This window comes from Lissotriton vulgaris, chromosome 6, assembly GCF_964263255.1.
Source record: "Lissotriton vulgaris chromosome 6, aLisVul1.2, whole genome shotgun sequence".
Classification (NCBI taxonomy): domain Eukaryota; kingdom Metazoa; phylum Chordata; class Amphibia; order Caudata; family Salamandridae; genus Lissotriton; species Lissotriton vulgaris.
In genome coordinates this window covers 1,910,128,356-1,910,143,378 of record NC_141694.1, presented here as the reverse complement: position 1 = coordinate 1,910,143,378, position 15,023 = coordinate 1,910,128,356, and the positions used below count along the sequence as shown (strand labels likewise).

Below are 15,023 nucleotides of genomic sequence, written 5' to 3'. Positions count from 1 at the left end.
GCCCATGCATATATATGAAGCTGTTGCATTTTAATTCTATATCAGATAAGGTTATTATCAGACACATTTCATTAAGGTAAATAATGAACAGACACTTGTTGTGGCAGTATTCAAGGTTTAATAGGTCGATGATCCATTTATTTTTCACAGAGCCTTTTCATTTCTTGTGCTCCCGAACACCAGTAAAAAAAGCATCAAAGGCAAAATGTGAATGATTTTAGTGACATCCTGATTTATTGTAAAAGGGTATGCACGTGATACCTCTGTTTTGCTCGTGCATATATGCATACATATATATAGTCAAATATTTTTGGGAAGAGGAGAAAACATAGAGCAATGTACCCTGTTACTTTGTGAAAAAATCCAGATGGACAACAAAGGAAAATAGACTGTTGCACAATGATCAATTTTTTATGTTATCTAGGATTAATCATATATTGCTATTAAACTTCAACTAATGAGCAATTAGAGATTGAGTTTTAGTTCTTTTTATCACACATTAGGAGGATTGTCTTCAGGACTCATTTTGTAGTGCACAGTACAAGTAAACTATAGCACTCATGTATTTCAAAAAGTACTTGGGTCAATAATAAGATGAATTCTAGATAATACTCGTTTAAACAACTTCTCTTTGATTCACATTGTTGAAAAGAGTTAAGAAAAATTAAAGCAGTGTGCATATTTGCCTAATTTTCCTCCTGCCAAGCAGCACGTGGTCACAAACAACCTAATTATATTCCTTTGAGGCGTTGTACTCTATGGGTGTAAGTAAAATAAACATTAACATATAATGGACCATTAATTGATACTAGAATCATACACAGAAGATATCATAATGATGTAGTGTATGAACTCCAGGCCTAGAAAAGTACAAGATATTACAACACCAATGTGACGTTTTAAAAATCAAGTCCTATGATGGCCACCCTCAGAGATTTTCTATCGGATGTGTAAAGCAATCTTCACATCTTTCCGGGGGTATAACTTTGCAACAGTGCCACTTGCAGCCCAAGCAGTATCCTCTGTGACAGACATCAACTTCCCTTCTCTCCATGGGGGCTCACCATCTATTTATGGGATTAAATAAATATCATCTTTTCTTTACGCTGAACTACACCACATTTTTGATGCTTTCAGCACACTGTGTACACAATGGAAATAATATCCTGGAAGGTCGCACTGCTGTTCTGTGAGTGGTCAGAATAGTAATATCAATTGTGTACCATCAATTCCCCTTACATAGAAAGTGGAATTGCTGAGACACCTGGGATTTCTGGGACATGTGGTGGATGTGGCTCAGATTCTGATACTTTTAGTCTAGCTTCATGTTAAAAACAATGACTAGAATTTGTTTTACACAGATAAAAGTAGCAAACTAAATAGAAAAATACATTTATGGCATTACATTGTGTTTAAAATAGTTTTTCCTTGATTGTATGTTATATGCAATAACACAATTGAAATGTTTACTAATTGATTATTTTTTTCTCTTTCTATATTGAAATAGGCAGAATATTCTAACATTTTAGTACAGGGGATGAAGACTTCAACTGCATCACACAAGTTCCCATTGGTTGTAGGCTATTCAATAAGGACTCCAGAGGAATCACCCCTCCAAATGTTATGAAAACATGACGATAGTCTATGGATTTAAACCAATTTTTTATAAGAACCCCTTCCAGAAAGTCTGTGTCTGTGCCTTTTGGAAATGTTATCTCTAAGTCATCTTCCAGTTTCCTGAATTGTATATCTTTTATTTCATCATTACCCACAGTTCCAAAGTAGATCATATCCATGGCCTTGTCTTTAGAGAAGTTGTCAATTCTTTTAAAACCAGTTGTCTCTCGCATGTAATAAATGTCACTTCCTTCCCCGCCATGGAGAACATCAGTGCCCCCCATTGGCAGAATAAGGTCACTTCCGCCTTCACCGCTTAGATAATTGTCCTTGTTGCTTCCTACAAGGATATCATCGTAGCTGGTCCCAAGCACGTTCTCCACACTGAAGTACAGATCGCCTTCAGCATCGGCACCCGTGCCATAGCCCAAGCCTAGGTTTACCAGAACTCCAGTGTGATCTGTGTGGTTCCCTGAGAAAAGTACGGTATCAGACCCAGATCCCCCATAGACTTTATCCGAGCCTGGCCCAGGATAGATAACATCATCCCCGGCTCCAGCCAAGATATAGTCGTCTCCCTCTCCTCCATGGACCTCATCATCCCCAGTTCCACCTGACAGGTAGTCGGTCCCATCAGACCCCTGAAGAAGGTCATTGCCCCCAAGTCCATAGAGCATGTCAGTGTCCTTTCCACCCACCAATGCATTCTTCAGGTCATTTCCCATGATGGTGTTTCTGTTCCGTACTGATCCATATACAGTTGGAATGGTGCGAAGATGGCCATCAGACAGGTTCAGGTGGAGGTCTGTTGGAAGATCCTTGCGATCCAGAAATAGGGGCTGGATCTGAAAGGTTTCCTCAGACACTGTGAACCAAACCTTGTCTCTGCTCTGCATTATCAGGTGTCTCTGCTCTTTATGCTGAATGTATCCTTTTAGCTCACATGTCCACCTGGCTGCAGGTGGTGCACTAATGAGCAAATCTGTTTTTGATAAACAAGATATATTGATAGCCTTGAACTCTGTATCGAGAATAAGAAAATCAATACTTTGGTCTTGTGCAAAATTATCAAGAACATATCTTCCTTGATGTTCTGTTTTGAGGATATACGTATCTTTACCACTGAGACCACTCATAAAGGCGCCCCCGCTACCAGGGTCGATGAAATTGTCCTTCTCATTTCCCCATATTGTACCAAGCTTTGCGGGACCAATTATCTTTGTTGCACTTGAGTAGACACCAGTACGAGCGTCAATGGTATCAGGATGGCTATCTGATGTGGAATAGTCCACAGCATAGACATGGGGTACAGTTCCGTTCCCAAGCTCGAAAGTTATCCCATCTTCTGTCTGGATCCATAGATGCCGGTTCTGTTCAGATAGGTGCCAATTTTGCAAACGGACAGCACATCTCCTACCCGTGATGATGACGTCAGGTGAGTCTGCAGGGTTTGTATATCTCAGTGTGCTAAACTTCTCTTTCAGAAACAAAACATCAGGCAGGCTGTCTTCTGCATAGTTATTGATAATAGCAGGTTGCTCCGTTTTGCAATCAACAGTGTAAGTGTCACGGCCATCCCCTCCCTTTAGCAAATCCCCGTCACCACCAGCAAAGAAGTTGGGTTTGCTGTTGCCCGTGAGGACATCCTTGAATGATGACCCCATGACAGTCATTATGTGCTCATTCCCTGGAATGGTGTTTAGGTCAAGGGTCACCCCTGTCTCTGAGTTACGGAAATCCATGATTAACGGCACAATCTTGGGTTCAGCAGTCGTGTTTGACACCTGAAAAATAACAAAGTCCTTGGTTTGGAACATGATGTGCTGCCATTCCCAGCCCAACTTCCATCCCTTGATGATCACACAGGCCGAGGAGGCAGAATCCCAGACCTTGAGAGAAGATGTGCTGACAACGGCTACTTTTACATTTTTATACTCAACAGCTATTTGAACTGTGTCTATTTCTCCATCTGAAGCTTGGTTGTTGATTGTGTCACAGGTCTTTTTCTCTTCCAGTACATACATGTCTTTGCCATTTCCCCCCGTGAGAAGGTTGATGCCCTTCCCACCCTGAAGCACGTTCCCCACATCATTGCCTAAAATGACATCATTGTAATCACTTCCTTTAACAAAGACAACTCTTTCCCAGGGTGAGAGTTTCAGGTTTACATTGCACCCTTCACTGTCTCTAGAATAATCCAGGACTGTCACTTCTAGGGTGACTCTCCCATCCAGTAGAACTTTCCCCATTTTAAATAATGCACCGTCGCTACTTTTGAAACTCAAGTGTTGATATGATTCTCCCATAAACCAGCTCCTGATGACTATGTGGTGATTGTTGTTGTAGAACAGCTTCAAGTCCTGGCCTTCTTTCCTTGCTGATATTTGGCTGAACGTGATGTTGATTATTAGAAGATCCATGGCCTGGTCCTCTGCCTGGTTACAAATGTCTGTGTCTCCACCGTCCTCAGGGATGAAGTAGACATCTTGCCCATTTCCACCGTGAACCAAGCTTCTCTGTGGCCCCAGAAAGAAAAGGTCATTCCCGTTGTTGCCAAATAGCTTGTAGAAGTATGTATCGAGAGAGTAATGCAGGCCTGGTGGTTTCCTTTGCTGGACTGCATAGAACCGGTTAGGTTTTGAGTTGCCTTTGTAGGTGCCATGTAAAGAGGTTTCATCCGGCACCACCGAGCCAATCACATCTTCTTTCTTCACTGGGATCCACAGAATTGTGGCTGATTTCTTTACAAATGCAACCTTAACTGATTCCCCAAATCCTAAAATGATGTCCACTGTTTCGCACCCTCTCTGGAAAGGGTACTCTTTGGGCAGCCTTCCAGAAGTGACTGGGCCATTGATGGTTACGATCATAGAGTTGTGGTCGGTCAATTCAACGTACAGATTGCCTGCGTAGCCAGAATCTTTCCCCTGGGTGAAGTCGATCACGTTGTGGCACCCGTCACCCACCCCCTGCTCATCGAGCTTGAAGTAATTATCGGGGGTCTTCAGCTCATCTACCAGCTGCATGCTCTTTCTGTGCTCCTCCTCTAGGTCATAGATCTCACTGAATGTATGGAAAATGTTAAACTGATTTATTACTTCCACAAAAGAATCAATAATGTCCCTGCCAGCAAGAACAATTCCGTTTAGGACTGCTATCAAATGTTGCCCATCACTGGCGTGGGGCGACAATGAGTCGAGCTCGTGCTTGATCTCATGGTACAAAGGGTCTATCCCCAAGCGGATGATAGTCAAAGCAACAGTGACTGGCAGCATTTCCGGCCCAAGCAGGCTGGTTACTAATATTGTTCCATCCAAGGCGGCATCCACGAATCCAATGGCACTGTCCTGCTTAATATCTTCATATATATTAAATGTGGTAAATGCAACAGAAAGAACTGGAATGCTTTTGGCTGCTTTTCCTATTGAAGACAGTGAGTTAGTAAATTTAGCAGCGGCGACCCCTTCCAGCTTCTCAGAGATCTTCGCAACCGCCTGCTTTGAGGTGCTGCTGATGAAGTCGTTGACGACTGCATTAACACCTGAGAGTTCTGTTACACCGTGAACGCCCTGCGCCACCATGACTCCACCCTCCCAGTCCCGCCCTTGGGAGAACATTTGGTTTGCTGCTTGGAAGCCCATTAGAGTGCCGTAAATGCCCAAACCGTGATTAATCTTGCTGGACGTAGAGTGAACGTCGCTGAAGTAGGAGTGCATGAGCTCCTCGGATTTTGAAGACCCTGCTCCTCCGGAGATAATGATCTCTTTGGTCATCAGGGGGTCTGTTTTGCTCTGTAATCTTAACTTCAATCCACCACTGTATTTCTCAAGGGATTTGACTTTCCGATAGTCCGAGAGATCTCCATATCGCTGATCCGTCATGATGTCTCTGATCTTTTCTTGTAGGTGCTGCTGATCTTCTGCTGTCTTCAGCAGTAATTGTGGCTGCAGACTCCTCCCCCGCACCGCCTCTTCGAATCCTTGCATCCGACCCACATCCTTCTCAGACAGAGCTCCTGTCTGTGCCCTGCATCCATAATCAATAAGTGTGTTATCTACTGGTAACTTATCAAGAGACTGCTTCCGTACCATATTTGAAAGTTCTTCTAAGGGTGGCTCGGCGTTGTTTAGCTGACCAGTGATGAAATTGGCTCTAGATTTCCTTGTAAGCCATAACTTCATAGCAGCCAATGTATCGGCATGTACCTCAGCAGAAGGCTGGTGTTCCACGCCTATTCCGGCTATTAGCCCCCTCCAAGTACCCCCCTTTGCCATTGGATTACTAGCCCTAAAATCTGCCCATGTGGAAGTGACATCCCACATCAGCCTATTTGTTATAAACACTCGGGGGTTGCGAACAGCTTCAGAGATGTGAGTCGCAAGGACAGCCATCCCATCATAAACATTGATGTTGTTAGAAATTCTTTCATGCTCATTATCAACCCAGTTCTTGGCCATTTGTACAAAATCGTGTTTGTTTTTCATTCCGCCCATTGAAGTGTAATCTTCTTCGAATTTCCCTGTAGGATGTGCATGCTCTTGATCTGTTGCTCCGTAGAAAAATACGTAGAAGTCATTTAAATTCATTTCATAAACAAAATGTTTGAAGCGAAAATATCGAAATTCACTGGATAGCCTCCCGATAATTTCAGTCTCCAAGTCTTTAAGATTCTGGTTTGTCTCTGCTCGCTCATGTAGTTTTTCCCATGTGGTTTTCAGGTCGAAATCCAGACTCTCAATAATCTTCTCACGCTGTAATAATTTGAATCTAGTTTGCAACATCTCACGGCGAATCTGGTTGGAGTCTCGGATCATCTGTTTGATAGTTTTCCTCAGTCCATCCATTTTGTTCACTGTTCTGACATCTTGCAATACAGTATTACCATCCATCCTGAATATTGGCACCCTCTCCGTTATTGTACCTTCCATATCCTGTTCTGGCAAGATGTCTGGAGGAAAAAGCTCCCTGACTTTAGTCTCAATGATATCATTAACTACGTCATCTTCAATTAGATGATACTTATTTTTGTATTTAGCGTAAAGAGGCTCATTTGTGGGGGGGCTGAGTGGATGTAACTCTAAGGTACCTTTATTCTCTTCATGCCACTGGCGACTCTTTCTTGAGCCGTCTGTAGTCTCGTGAAGTTTGTTGTCATCGCCTAAGTAGAATGTTTTCTTGTGTTTTGGGTTATGTTGGCTCCAGAGCTCAGACGCCTCTGACTCTGCGGTTCTCTTGGTCCCATCAGGTAAGACATAGGTTGAAACAGTTCGTGCTGAGACAGACCCAACTTCCAGCCCCCCTTCCCGCATATTCACCAAAAGCTCTTCCACAAACTGCTTCCCTTTGGCCCCCACAGCATCACAGGAAACCAGGCTAACTTCTCGGAGGGTCCTACTTTTCTTAGCCATGTGAAGCTCTGCTCTCTTTCTTGAGAGGGACAGGAGGGAGTCCGCTAGTTGCTTCGAAGTCTTCCCACCCAACATAAAGTTTGCGCCTCTCACCGCCCCATGACCTACAACAAGGAGCTTTGTATGCAGCGTCAGCTCCACGGTGTTGGCGCCCCTGGTGCGGAGAAGAGTAAAGTGCCGCGTGTTCTCATTCCATTCCATCAACGTCCTCTGCCTAGTGGTCCCGCTCTCCTTCTGAAACAGAGATTCACCGCTGGTCTTCACCGTCTCATCGGATCCAAGCATAAGGATGACTTCATGGGTCACCCCTTCGACCTCAGGCAAGCTTCGATCTCTTTCTGGTGGCTGGCGCTCAAGGAGTTGCTTTGCTATCTGTAGGAGAGAAAAAAATTGGATTAATTTTCTTTGCTGCTAAATCAACCGTCACAAAACCCTCTCTTTTTTGTTTTTCAAAAATCAAAACAAATGTCTTTGAATTTTTATCGAAAATACAATCAAATGTTTGGAAACCTTAGTTTGAAAAATGAAAATCCTGGTACAACTCCAGATTTTGCTATGTGTTTTAGCACTTTATAATCGTGCTGGACTGGCTCCATTGAGCAGAGGAGGCCTTCACATGCAGCCTTCAATTGTACCAGGAGCATCAGCAGAAAAGAAGCCGCGTGCAAGACTGTACGGTGTGCGGAGCCTGGGGGTGCTCCAATTCCAGAGACCAGGATGTGATGGAGAAACATGGAAAGGGACAGTCAGTGTGCAGTTGTTTGTTCCATAGTGACAGTCTGAGGGACAAACAGATAATGTGTTTGAGAGAGCGCAATTTGAATGAAAAATATATCTGTACCATATTTACAAGCATATCGCATAAAACGTAGAAGTTGTAACATGAAATAGCACTTGTAGCGTAAAGTTAGCCGATGTAACTTAAGTAATAGGAAATGTAAATGTATTCACTTTAGAATATGTATTAGAAAAGACCGTATATGTAGTGGTCTAATATAGAAACGTGTAAATGCTTAAAGAACAGTAGAACGTGCTAAACTGAATATACGTATGTAATTATTAAACGGAGAAAGCGGTGAAATGTAAAGTAAAGAAATGTGTAGACTATGTAGCACGGTGTAAGCACGAGAATATAAACGTTGTATTTTATGTAACATGGATTTAAGTATAATCTCTGATTCGCTAATTCGATTATATATATAAATGTGTGTTAACGGTTATACTGTGTAGAAGAGTTTGTAGGAATGTTAGAAAAGTGTGGTCATGTGTGATTTTAACCTAACTGACCAAGGGTTTGCAAGAGTGTAGTCCGCTGTACGTAATTTAGTGGGCTCACAGGAACAGGGGATAGCCTTGATCTGAACGTGCGAGACAAGAGTCAAAGGTCTTGTTAGATTTAAGGTGACAATGCTGGACGAAGTTTATGGCCTAAGTGAGATAAGAGACGCTTGGAATTTGGGTCTTGTTTAGAAATGACCGTTCACAGGACCAAACGAGGTTATGGTCACAACCGTAAAGAATGGAGTTCTGTTAAGGTGATAGACTTTGCTCTGAAAGTGTCAACTGGAATGTCAATGAAGTCACCAGCAAGATGACGAAGATGGCGCCTAAGAAGCAAGGTCAACTTAACGGACGACGCGAAGAGATGAAGCAATGGAAAAATCCAAGAATGAGAGCATGTGTAAATGTATACGTGGTGGGCGTCAAGGGGCGTTCCACCCATACTGTGATTGTGAATTTAGGGACAGCACCCCGGGGAGAAGAGCAAGCGAAGAGCGAGAGCAGATGGCCTGAGAGCAAAGAGCAGAGCGCAAGAGAGCAGTAGGCCGAGGACCCTTAGAGAGCGGATGGGTAGGCAGAGAGGGTACTGCTTCTCGACATAGGTTACCATTAGAGGCTAAGAGAGTTTGAACTTCTTTGGAAGTCAAACTGCTGACACCTTTTTTAGGTAAAGAACTTGCGAAGTAGGGATGTCACCTAGCATAGAGTAGGGACAGATTTAACTTGCTTATTCTCTTCTTTTAGATGACGCAACGGAACCACTTTGTGTCTATGCTTTTTAATCTGTTGATTCTGGAATTGATTTTAATTGTATTCTTTTGTAGACTTAGATTCTTTAGGGAATTTATGTTCCTTTTAGTTCCTGTATACTTGGTGAATCTTATCCTGAGAGGATTGTATATGCAACTGATATTAATTTTATATTAAACTTTTAAAACTTTATCAGTCGTAAGTGGTTCTTCAGAGTTGCGTCAGTCTATGGGGTTGATTTAACCTATGTGGGGTTTGTCTTTTACTCAATGACAGAAAATAATCGATCCAAAAGGAAGAATGAGATAGGTATCTAGGTAATCAGAAAAGGTATCAAAATCTCATTCCCCGCAGTTGGTAGCAGAGGATGGTTTTCTTCTTGAGGAAGGCAACCTAGGTCAGGCTTAGATTACCCCAAGGTCCCTAGTCATCGGCGACCAGAAGAAGAATCCCTGCCGAAGACGGTGCTGACGGTGCGAGAGAAAAGCAGCAGAGTCGGTCGAGAGTGAGTATAAGGGTCATGCGTTGCCAGATTGCGGTGTTTTGTGTTGTACTTGTGTTGTAATGTCAAGCGGAGTTGAATGCCTGTAGTGTGATTGAGGGAAGGTTGTGAGCGCGTGCAACCGGATAAAATCTTAAGATCCAGAGAAGGGCTTAAGTGGTTCGGGTGTATCGAACACCCAGAGTAATTGTCTACCATTGTAAAGGGGGTCATGAGGTACCATTGATCGCCCGAAGGACCGATGATAGGGGGAGTGACAGAGTGAGTGTATGAGTAACGGACGCTGGTCGGACGTTTACTGTGTGTAAGTAACCTATCAGTTAAGGCGAGCGTCTGAACGTGAGAGGAAAGACGTCTCGTCAGTTGAGGTGACAATTACAGTTAGACTGTGGACGTACAGTCAAGAAAAGTGATCGCTTGGACGGAAGTAGTCATTTTTCGGCGTATGAATGAAAACGCATGCAAGACCGTGAGACGAGCTGAGAAAGGAGGGGAACTGCTGCAGAGGGGACGAGTGACGTCAGCGTAGAGCCGCGCTGAGATTGGTCAGTCAGCGTAGAGTCGCGCTGGGATAGGCTGGTCAGCGAGAGCCGCGTAGGGATTGGTTGGTTTGTCATCGGGAAGTAAATAAGGAAGAGAAATAAGGAAAATCGTAGATTCTTCAAAATGAAGTGTTTTAAGCGTTTAAGGGCGATCTTTAAGAAAGATAGAGGAAGCTTGTATGCAGGAGAAGAAGCTCCACCAGAAGGCACACCAGCTTATTATATGGCTGTGAATGTAGGGTTACACTCAATATTATGGATCTCTGAGTGGAGTAAGCTAACAGAAGGAAATGAGGAACTGACGTTCCCGAGATACGGGACGTTTAGGATAGAAGCATTGAACCAACTGAAAGCGGTAATGCTAGCAACGAGACCTCTACCGAGGCCAACACAGTTCGAAGCCCTTAGTGCATGGTTTAGAACGGCACACGAAAAGAGCTTGAATAGGCGCCAAGAAAGAGTGAGACGATTGGTAAAAGCAGTGCAGGATGCTAAATGGGACGATGAAGCTAAAAAGTGGAGGGTGCAAAAAATAGAAGCAGACAAACTGTTCACAATGCTAGAGACCACGGGAGAAAAGAAACCTCTAGAAGAGGATGAGGATAGCGAGCCGGATGAGGATCTGATAGAGAGGCTATTAATGGACAGACCACCTCCGTACAACAGAGAAGCCGAAAGTCCCGAACTACAGCAAGGGGATGGGGCTAGGTGGGGGGAATATAAACCGCTCCCCACATCAGAGTGGGATTCCAAGAAAGGTGAGGAAGTACCTCAATCTAGTCCCGTACAGAGAGTAGTAGGAAGATTCGTGGTCCAGAAGGTGCCAGAAAGGCAGCATGCAAGGTCGTATCAATTGCCAGATGCTCTACAAGTACCTGTTACCATAGGTCCTATAGTGTCAATCTACAACCCGGAGGGAGTCCAGCAGGAGGAACAGGCACGATGGGACAGGGAAAGGGCAGAGATGGAAAGTAGGAATAATACAATCAATTCCCAAAGGCAGTTGCTAGGACCAAAGAGTCAGAGTACCCCATTGGATTCAGCAACGGGTCCCTGGATAGAACAAGGGGGTCAGAGAGGACATATGGATTTGAGGGGACCGAAACCGAAAACCTTTAAGGAATTAAGGGAGTATTTGAAAGAATGGGATGCTGCTGAAGAGACTCAGAATAAAAAGCTAGAAACAGAAGCAGAATGGAGAGATCAGGATAACAGGATCCTCTCTCACTGCGGAGCTGGCGAAAGCAGCCCAGAGTGGGAGAGAGGGAGTCAAGGAAGCAAAGGAGATACTTGCCATACCATCAGTGGCAATAGACAGATGTGTGATGACAAAAGCACAGGGTGTGGGGGAGTGCCTCGCCTCATTCTTAGTGAGGGAGAACGTAAGACACAGGAGTACCGAAATAGTTTCAGGTGCACTCACCATGCCCCAGATGAGAATGTGCGACATTGGAGTCACGAGAATATAGGGAGTCGCGAAAGGTCTCGCCATACATCCAGTGATCACGGACGGGATCGCGGGAACATGGAAGACCGTGAAGGACCTTTCCATTTATTGAGTGACACCAGACAGCAAGGGAATAGCAGTGATATAGAACAGAACGGAGGATCCTATCTTGCATCTAGAGAGACCGAGCCGAGAAGACAGAACGCAGTAATGGGGGATAGAACATTGTTCCACCATACCCCAAGAGAGGATGGAAAAGCTTGGGATCTAGAGAGGTGGGAACAAAGAGAAGCAAGAAGGACGCCTCATAACTCACCTGTACCGAGACGTAGGGCTCGTAGTGGGGGTGAGAGGGATGTAAACGAACAACCTAGGAGTGAGGTACTGAGAGCTGAGATAAAAGCGAAACGGCTCGATGTAATGAGTTTAAAATCAGACTTGGATGAAATCATAGACGGCACATTGCCAATGGAAAGAATAGAGCTGTATGATCATGATGAAATACTGTTTATGTCTAAGGATGTTACTCGGAAAGCGAGGTCAGTTCATGAAAAATTATCTGAATTGGCAGACAGGTATATGATAGACATGTCACGAACTAAAGCTTTACAGGGCAACCATAGGCTAAATTGCACGGATCAAGATCTAGATGAGCGTAGGACGATTGGGCTGAAAGTACACATAAAGGAACTGATCCTGAGTATCAGAGTATGGAGGGATTTGGATAAATGGGAGGAAAGATGGTCTAAGAGGGGATCCGTCAGAAGGAGTACACTTGCGAGGTCCCAGGATGGAGAGATAATGCGAATGGAAGCTTTCCCTTTGCGAGAAATCGCGAACGGAAGCTACGTGCATGTGCCCTGGAGTAGGGGGGATTTAGCGGCATTTACCAATTCCTTTCCAAAGCTCAGGGAGAACCCCGTCGAGTGGTATAAGCAGGTAGAGAGGTTTGTGAAGATCTCTAAGGTACTGTGGATCGACTTGAACACCCTGTTGGATATCGTAGTACCCGGAGATTTGTGGACGGCATGCAAACTTAGTGTCGAATGGCCCATTTGTGAACCAGATAGAGATGCCCGGACGAATGGTCCATCAGAGAGAGTCATGGAAAAGTACGAGAGGGTAATTGCATGGTTAAAAGAGAAGGTGCCGGTGCAAGACATAGACTGGGTTAAGATAGATCGAACAACTCAGGAGCCTAAGGAGACCGTTCACGAGTTCTATGAGAGATTGCTGAAAGCATTCAAACAGTACAGTGGGTTGGATGTGATGGACCCCAAAGACATAGGACAGTTTGTGTCGAAGTTTGTCCTAGGATTGAGGCCAGACATAAGCCTGATGATTCAACAGCATTTGATTTGTTGGCAGAACAAACCTTTAGATGAGATTCTGAGGTATGCGAGGTACTGTAGCGATGAAATAGATTCAAAGGCAAAGAAACTTAAGGAAAAGCTGATGTTGGTGCAGATGCAGTCAGCTGGAAAGGGTGGACAGCGGCAACAGGGAACAGGAACACTAGGAAAGAAACAGAATAACCAAAGCAGAGATGAGGAAGAAAGACCGAGACCGAGGGTAGATATCGCGACACTGAAAAAGACAACGAGGTGCCATCAGTGTAACGAGGTGGGACATTGGAGACGCGAGTGTCCCTATAATGTCAAGACGGGGGAATTAGAACAGGAGGAGGATGAGGTTCAAACCAGCATGGTAAAGGGAACAGCAGTCCCGAAGGGAAAGTTTATCAAAGGGGGGACTCAGACTCCTCGAGCACCGTTCCCTCAACCGCCTCGCATTGCAAATGGAGGGAAAACCTATAGACAACTGCCACTGTTCGTAGGAGGAGAAGAATGCTACTACGTTGATCCTCTTACGGGGCAACGAGTGAATAGGGAAGAAGACTGTACTCTAGGAGCAGCCCTGGAGGTAGACCAGAGAGGACCATACGTAGAAGCTGAGGTGGCTGGATGTCCTACGACCTTTTTGGTAGACACGGGGGCCACTCGATCCACTTTGAGATCGGCGGTCGTCCCAGGTTTGCCAATGTCGGGAGAGACGATTCAGGTGGTAGGAGTCGCAAACAGGAGAATGACGAATCCTCTGACTGAACCAGTGTCAGTGAAGATAGGGAACTACAGTGATGAACATCAGTTTGTGATTTGTGATTCTAGCCCTGTGTGTCTGCTAGGAAGAGATCTGTTGTGTAAACTAAATTGCACCATATATTGCACACCTGAAGGAGTAGAAGTGCAGACTAACGATGATGATGCCGATTTTAAGGTTGTAAACTCGCAGGGATGCGTGGAACTATATCCTACCTTAACGGTGGAGGAGCTTCCACAGGACTTAAAGGAGACTGTGTCAGCTGAGGTGTGGGATTTTACTGGAGAGGAAATAGGACTGATTAAAGGGGTAGAACCGGTAAAGATCATGGTAAAACCCAATGCTGAGTATCCAAGAACACCACAATATAAGTTGACACCGGAGACAATTGCAGGAATAAAGCCTGTGATCGAATCCATGATTAAACAGGGAATACTGAAGGAGATCGTGGGAAGTCCATGTAACTCCCCGATCATGGGTTTGCAGAAGCCTAGTGGGAAATACAGGATAGTGCAGGATCTTCGGAAGATTAATAATATCGTTGTTTCATGTTGTCCAGTGGTACCGAATACATCAGTGATATTGTTTCAGATACCGTTCCAAGCTGAATGGTTCACAGTGATAGACTTATGCCAGGCTTTCTTTTCGATTCCTTTAGATGAGGAGAGCCAGTATCTGTTCGCTTTTAAGCTGGAAAATCGCGTTTTAACATGGTGTCGTATTCCCCAGGGGTATACAGAAAGCCCATCGATTTTTAACCAGCTGTTGAAGAAAAATCTTGAAAGTCTAGTACTGCCCAAGAACTCGGTTCTAGTCCAGTACATAGACGACCTCCTAGTGGCGTCAGAAACTGAGGAAGCTTGCAAGGTAGACACCATCACCTTGTTAAATCACTTGGCTGAGAACGGACACAAGGTGTCTCCAAGTAAATTGCAGTATTGTCTGACTGAAGTGCAATACTTGGGCCACAGGATTGAAAAGGGAAAACGGAAGGTGTCTCCAGACAGAATAGAGGCGATCATGAAAATGAACGCGCCTAAAACACAGAGAGAAGTCAGGATGTTTCTAGGCATGGTCGGTTATTGTCGGCAGTGGATAGCCAACTTTTCACTGAAGGCAAAACCTTTACTACAACTGACGCACAAAGGAGTGAGTGATCCGGTACCATGGGACAAAGATTGTTTGATGGCATTTTTGCAGCTGAGGGAGGACTTGTGTTGTGCCCCGGCTTTGGGAATGCCTGATTACGGAAAACCATTTTTGCTTTACTGCTGCGAAAGAGAAGGTTGTGCTTTAGCAGTTTTGGCCCAGATACACGGGAACGCGCGTAGGCCAGTTGCTTACTTTTCGGCTACATTAGATCCAGTAGCCGCAGC

The 15,023-nt window shown here is 44.5% G+C and overlaps 1 protein-coding gene across 1 annotated transcript in view; it reads right to left on the bottom strand.

The window, feature by feature from the left end:
• Positions 1–208: 208 nt before the first annotated feature.
• The window catches only part of LOC147709888 (uncharacterized), a 153,625-nt gene continuing 138,810 nt past the window's right edge, over positions 209–15,023 (bottom strand). Inside the window, exon 5 of the mRNA XM_086928327.1 lies at positions 209–7,397. Coding sequence (XP_086784453.1) covers positions 1,518–7,397 — 5,880 coding nt within the window. The 3' untranslated portion in view covers positions 209–1,517. The remainder of the gene's footprint in view (positions 7,398–15,023) is intronic.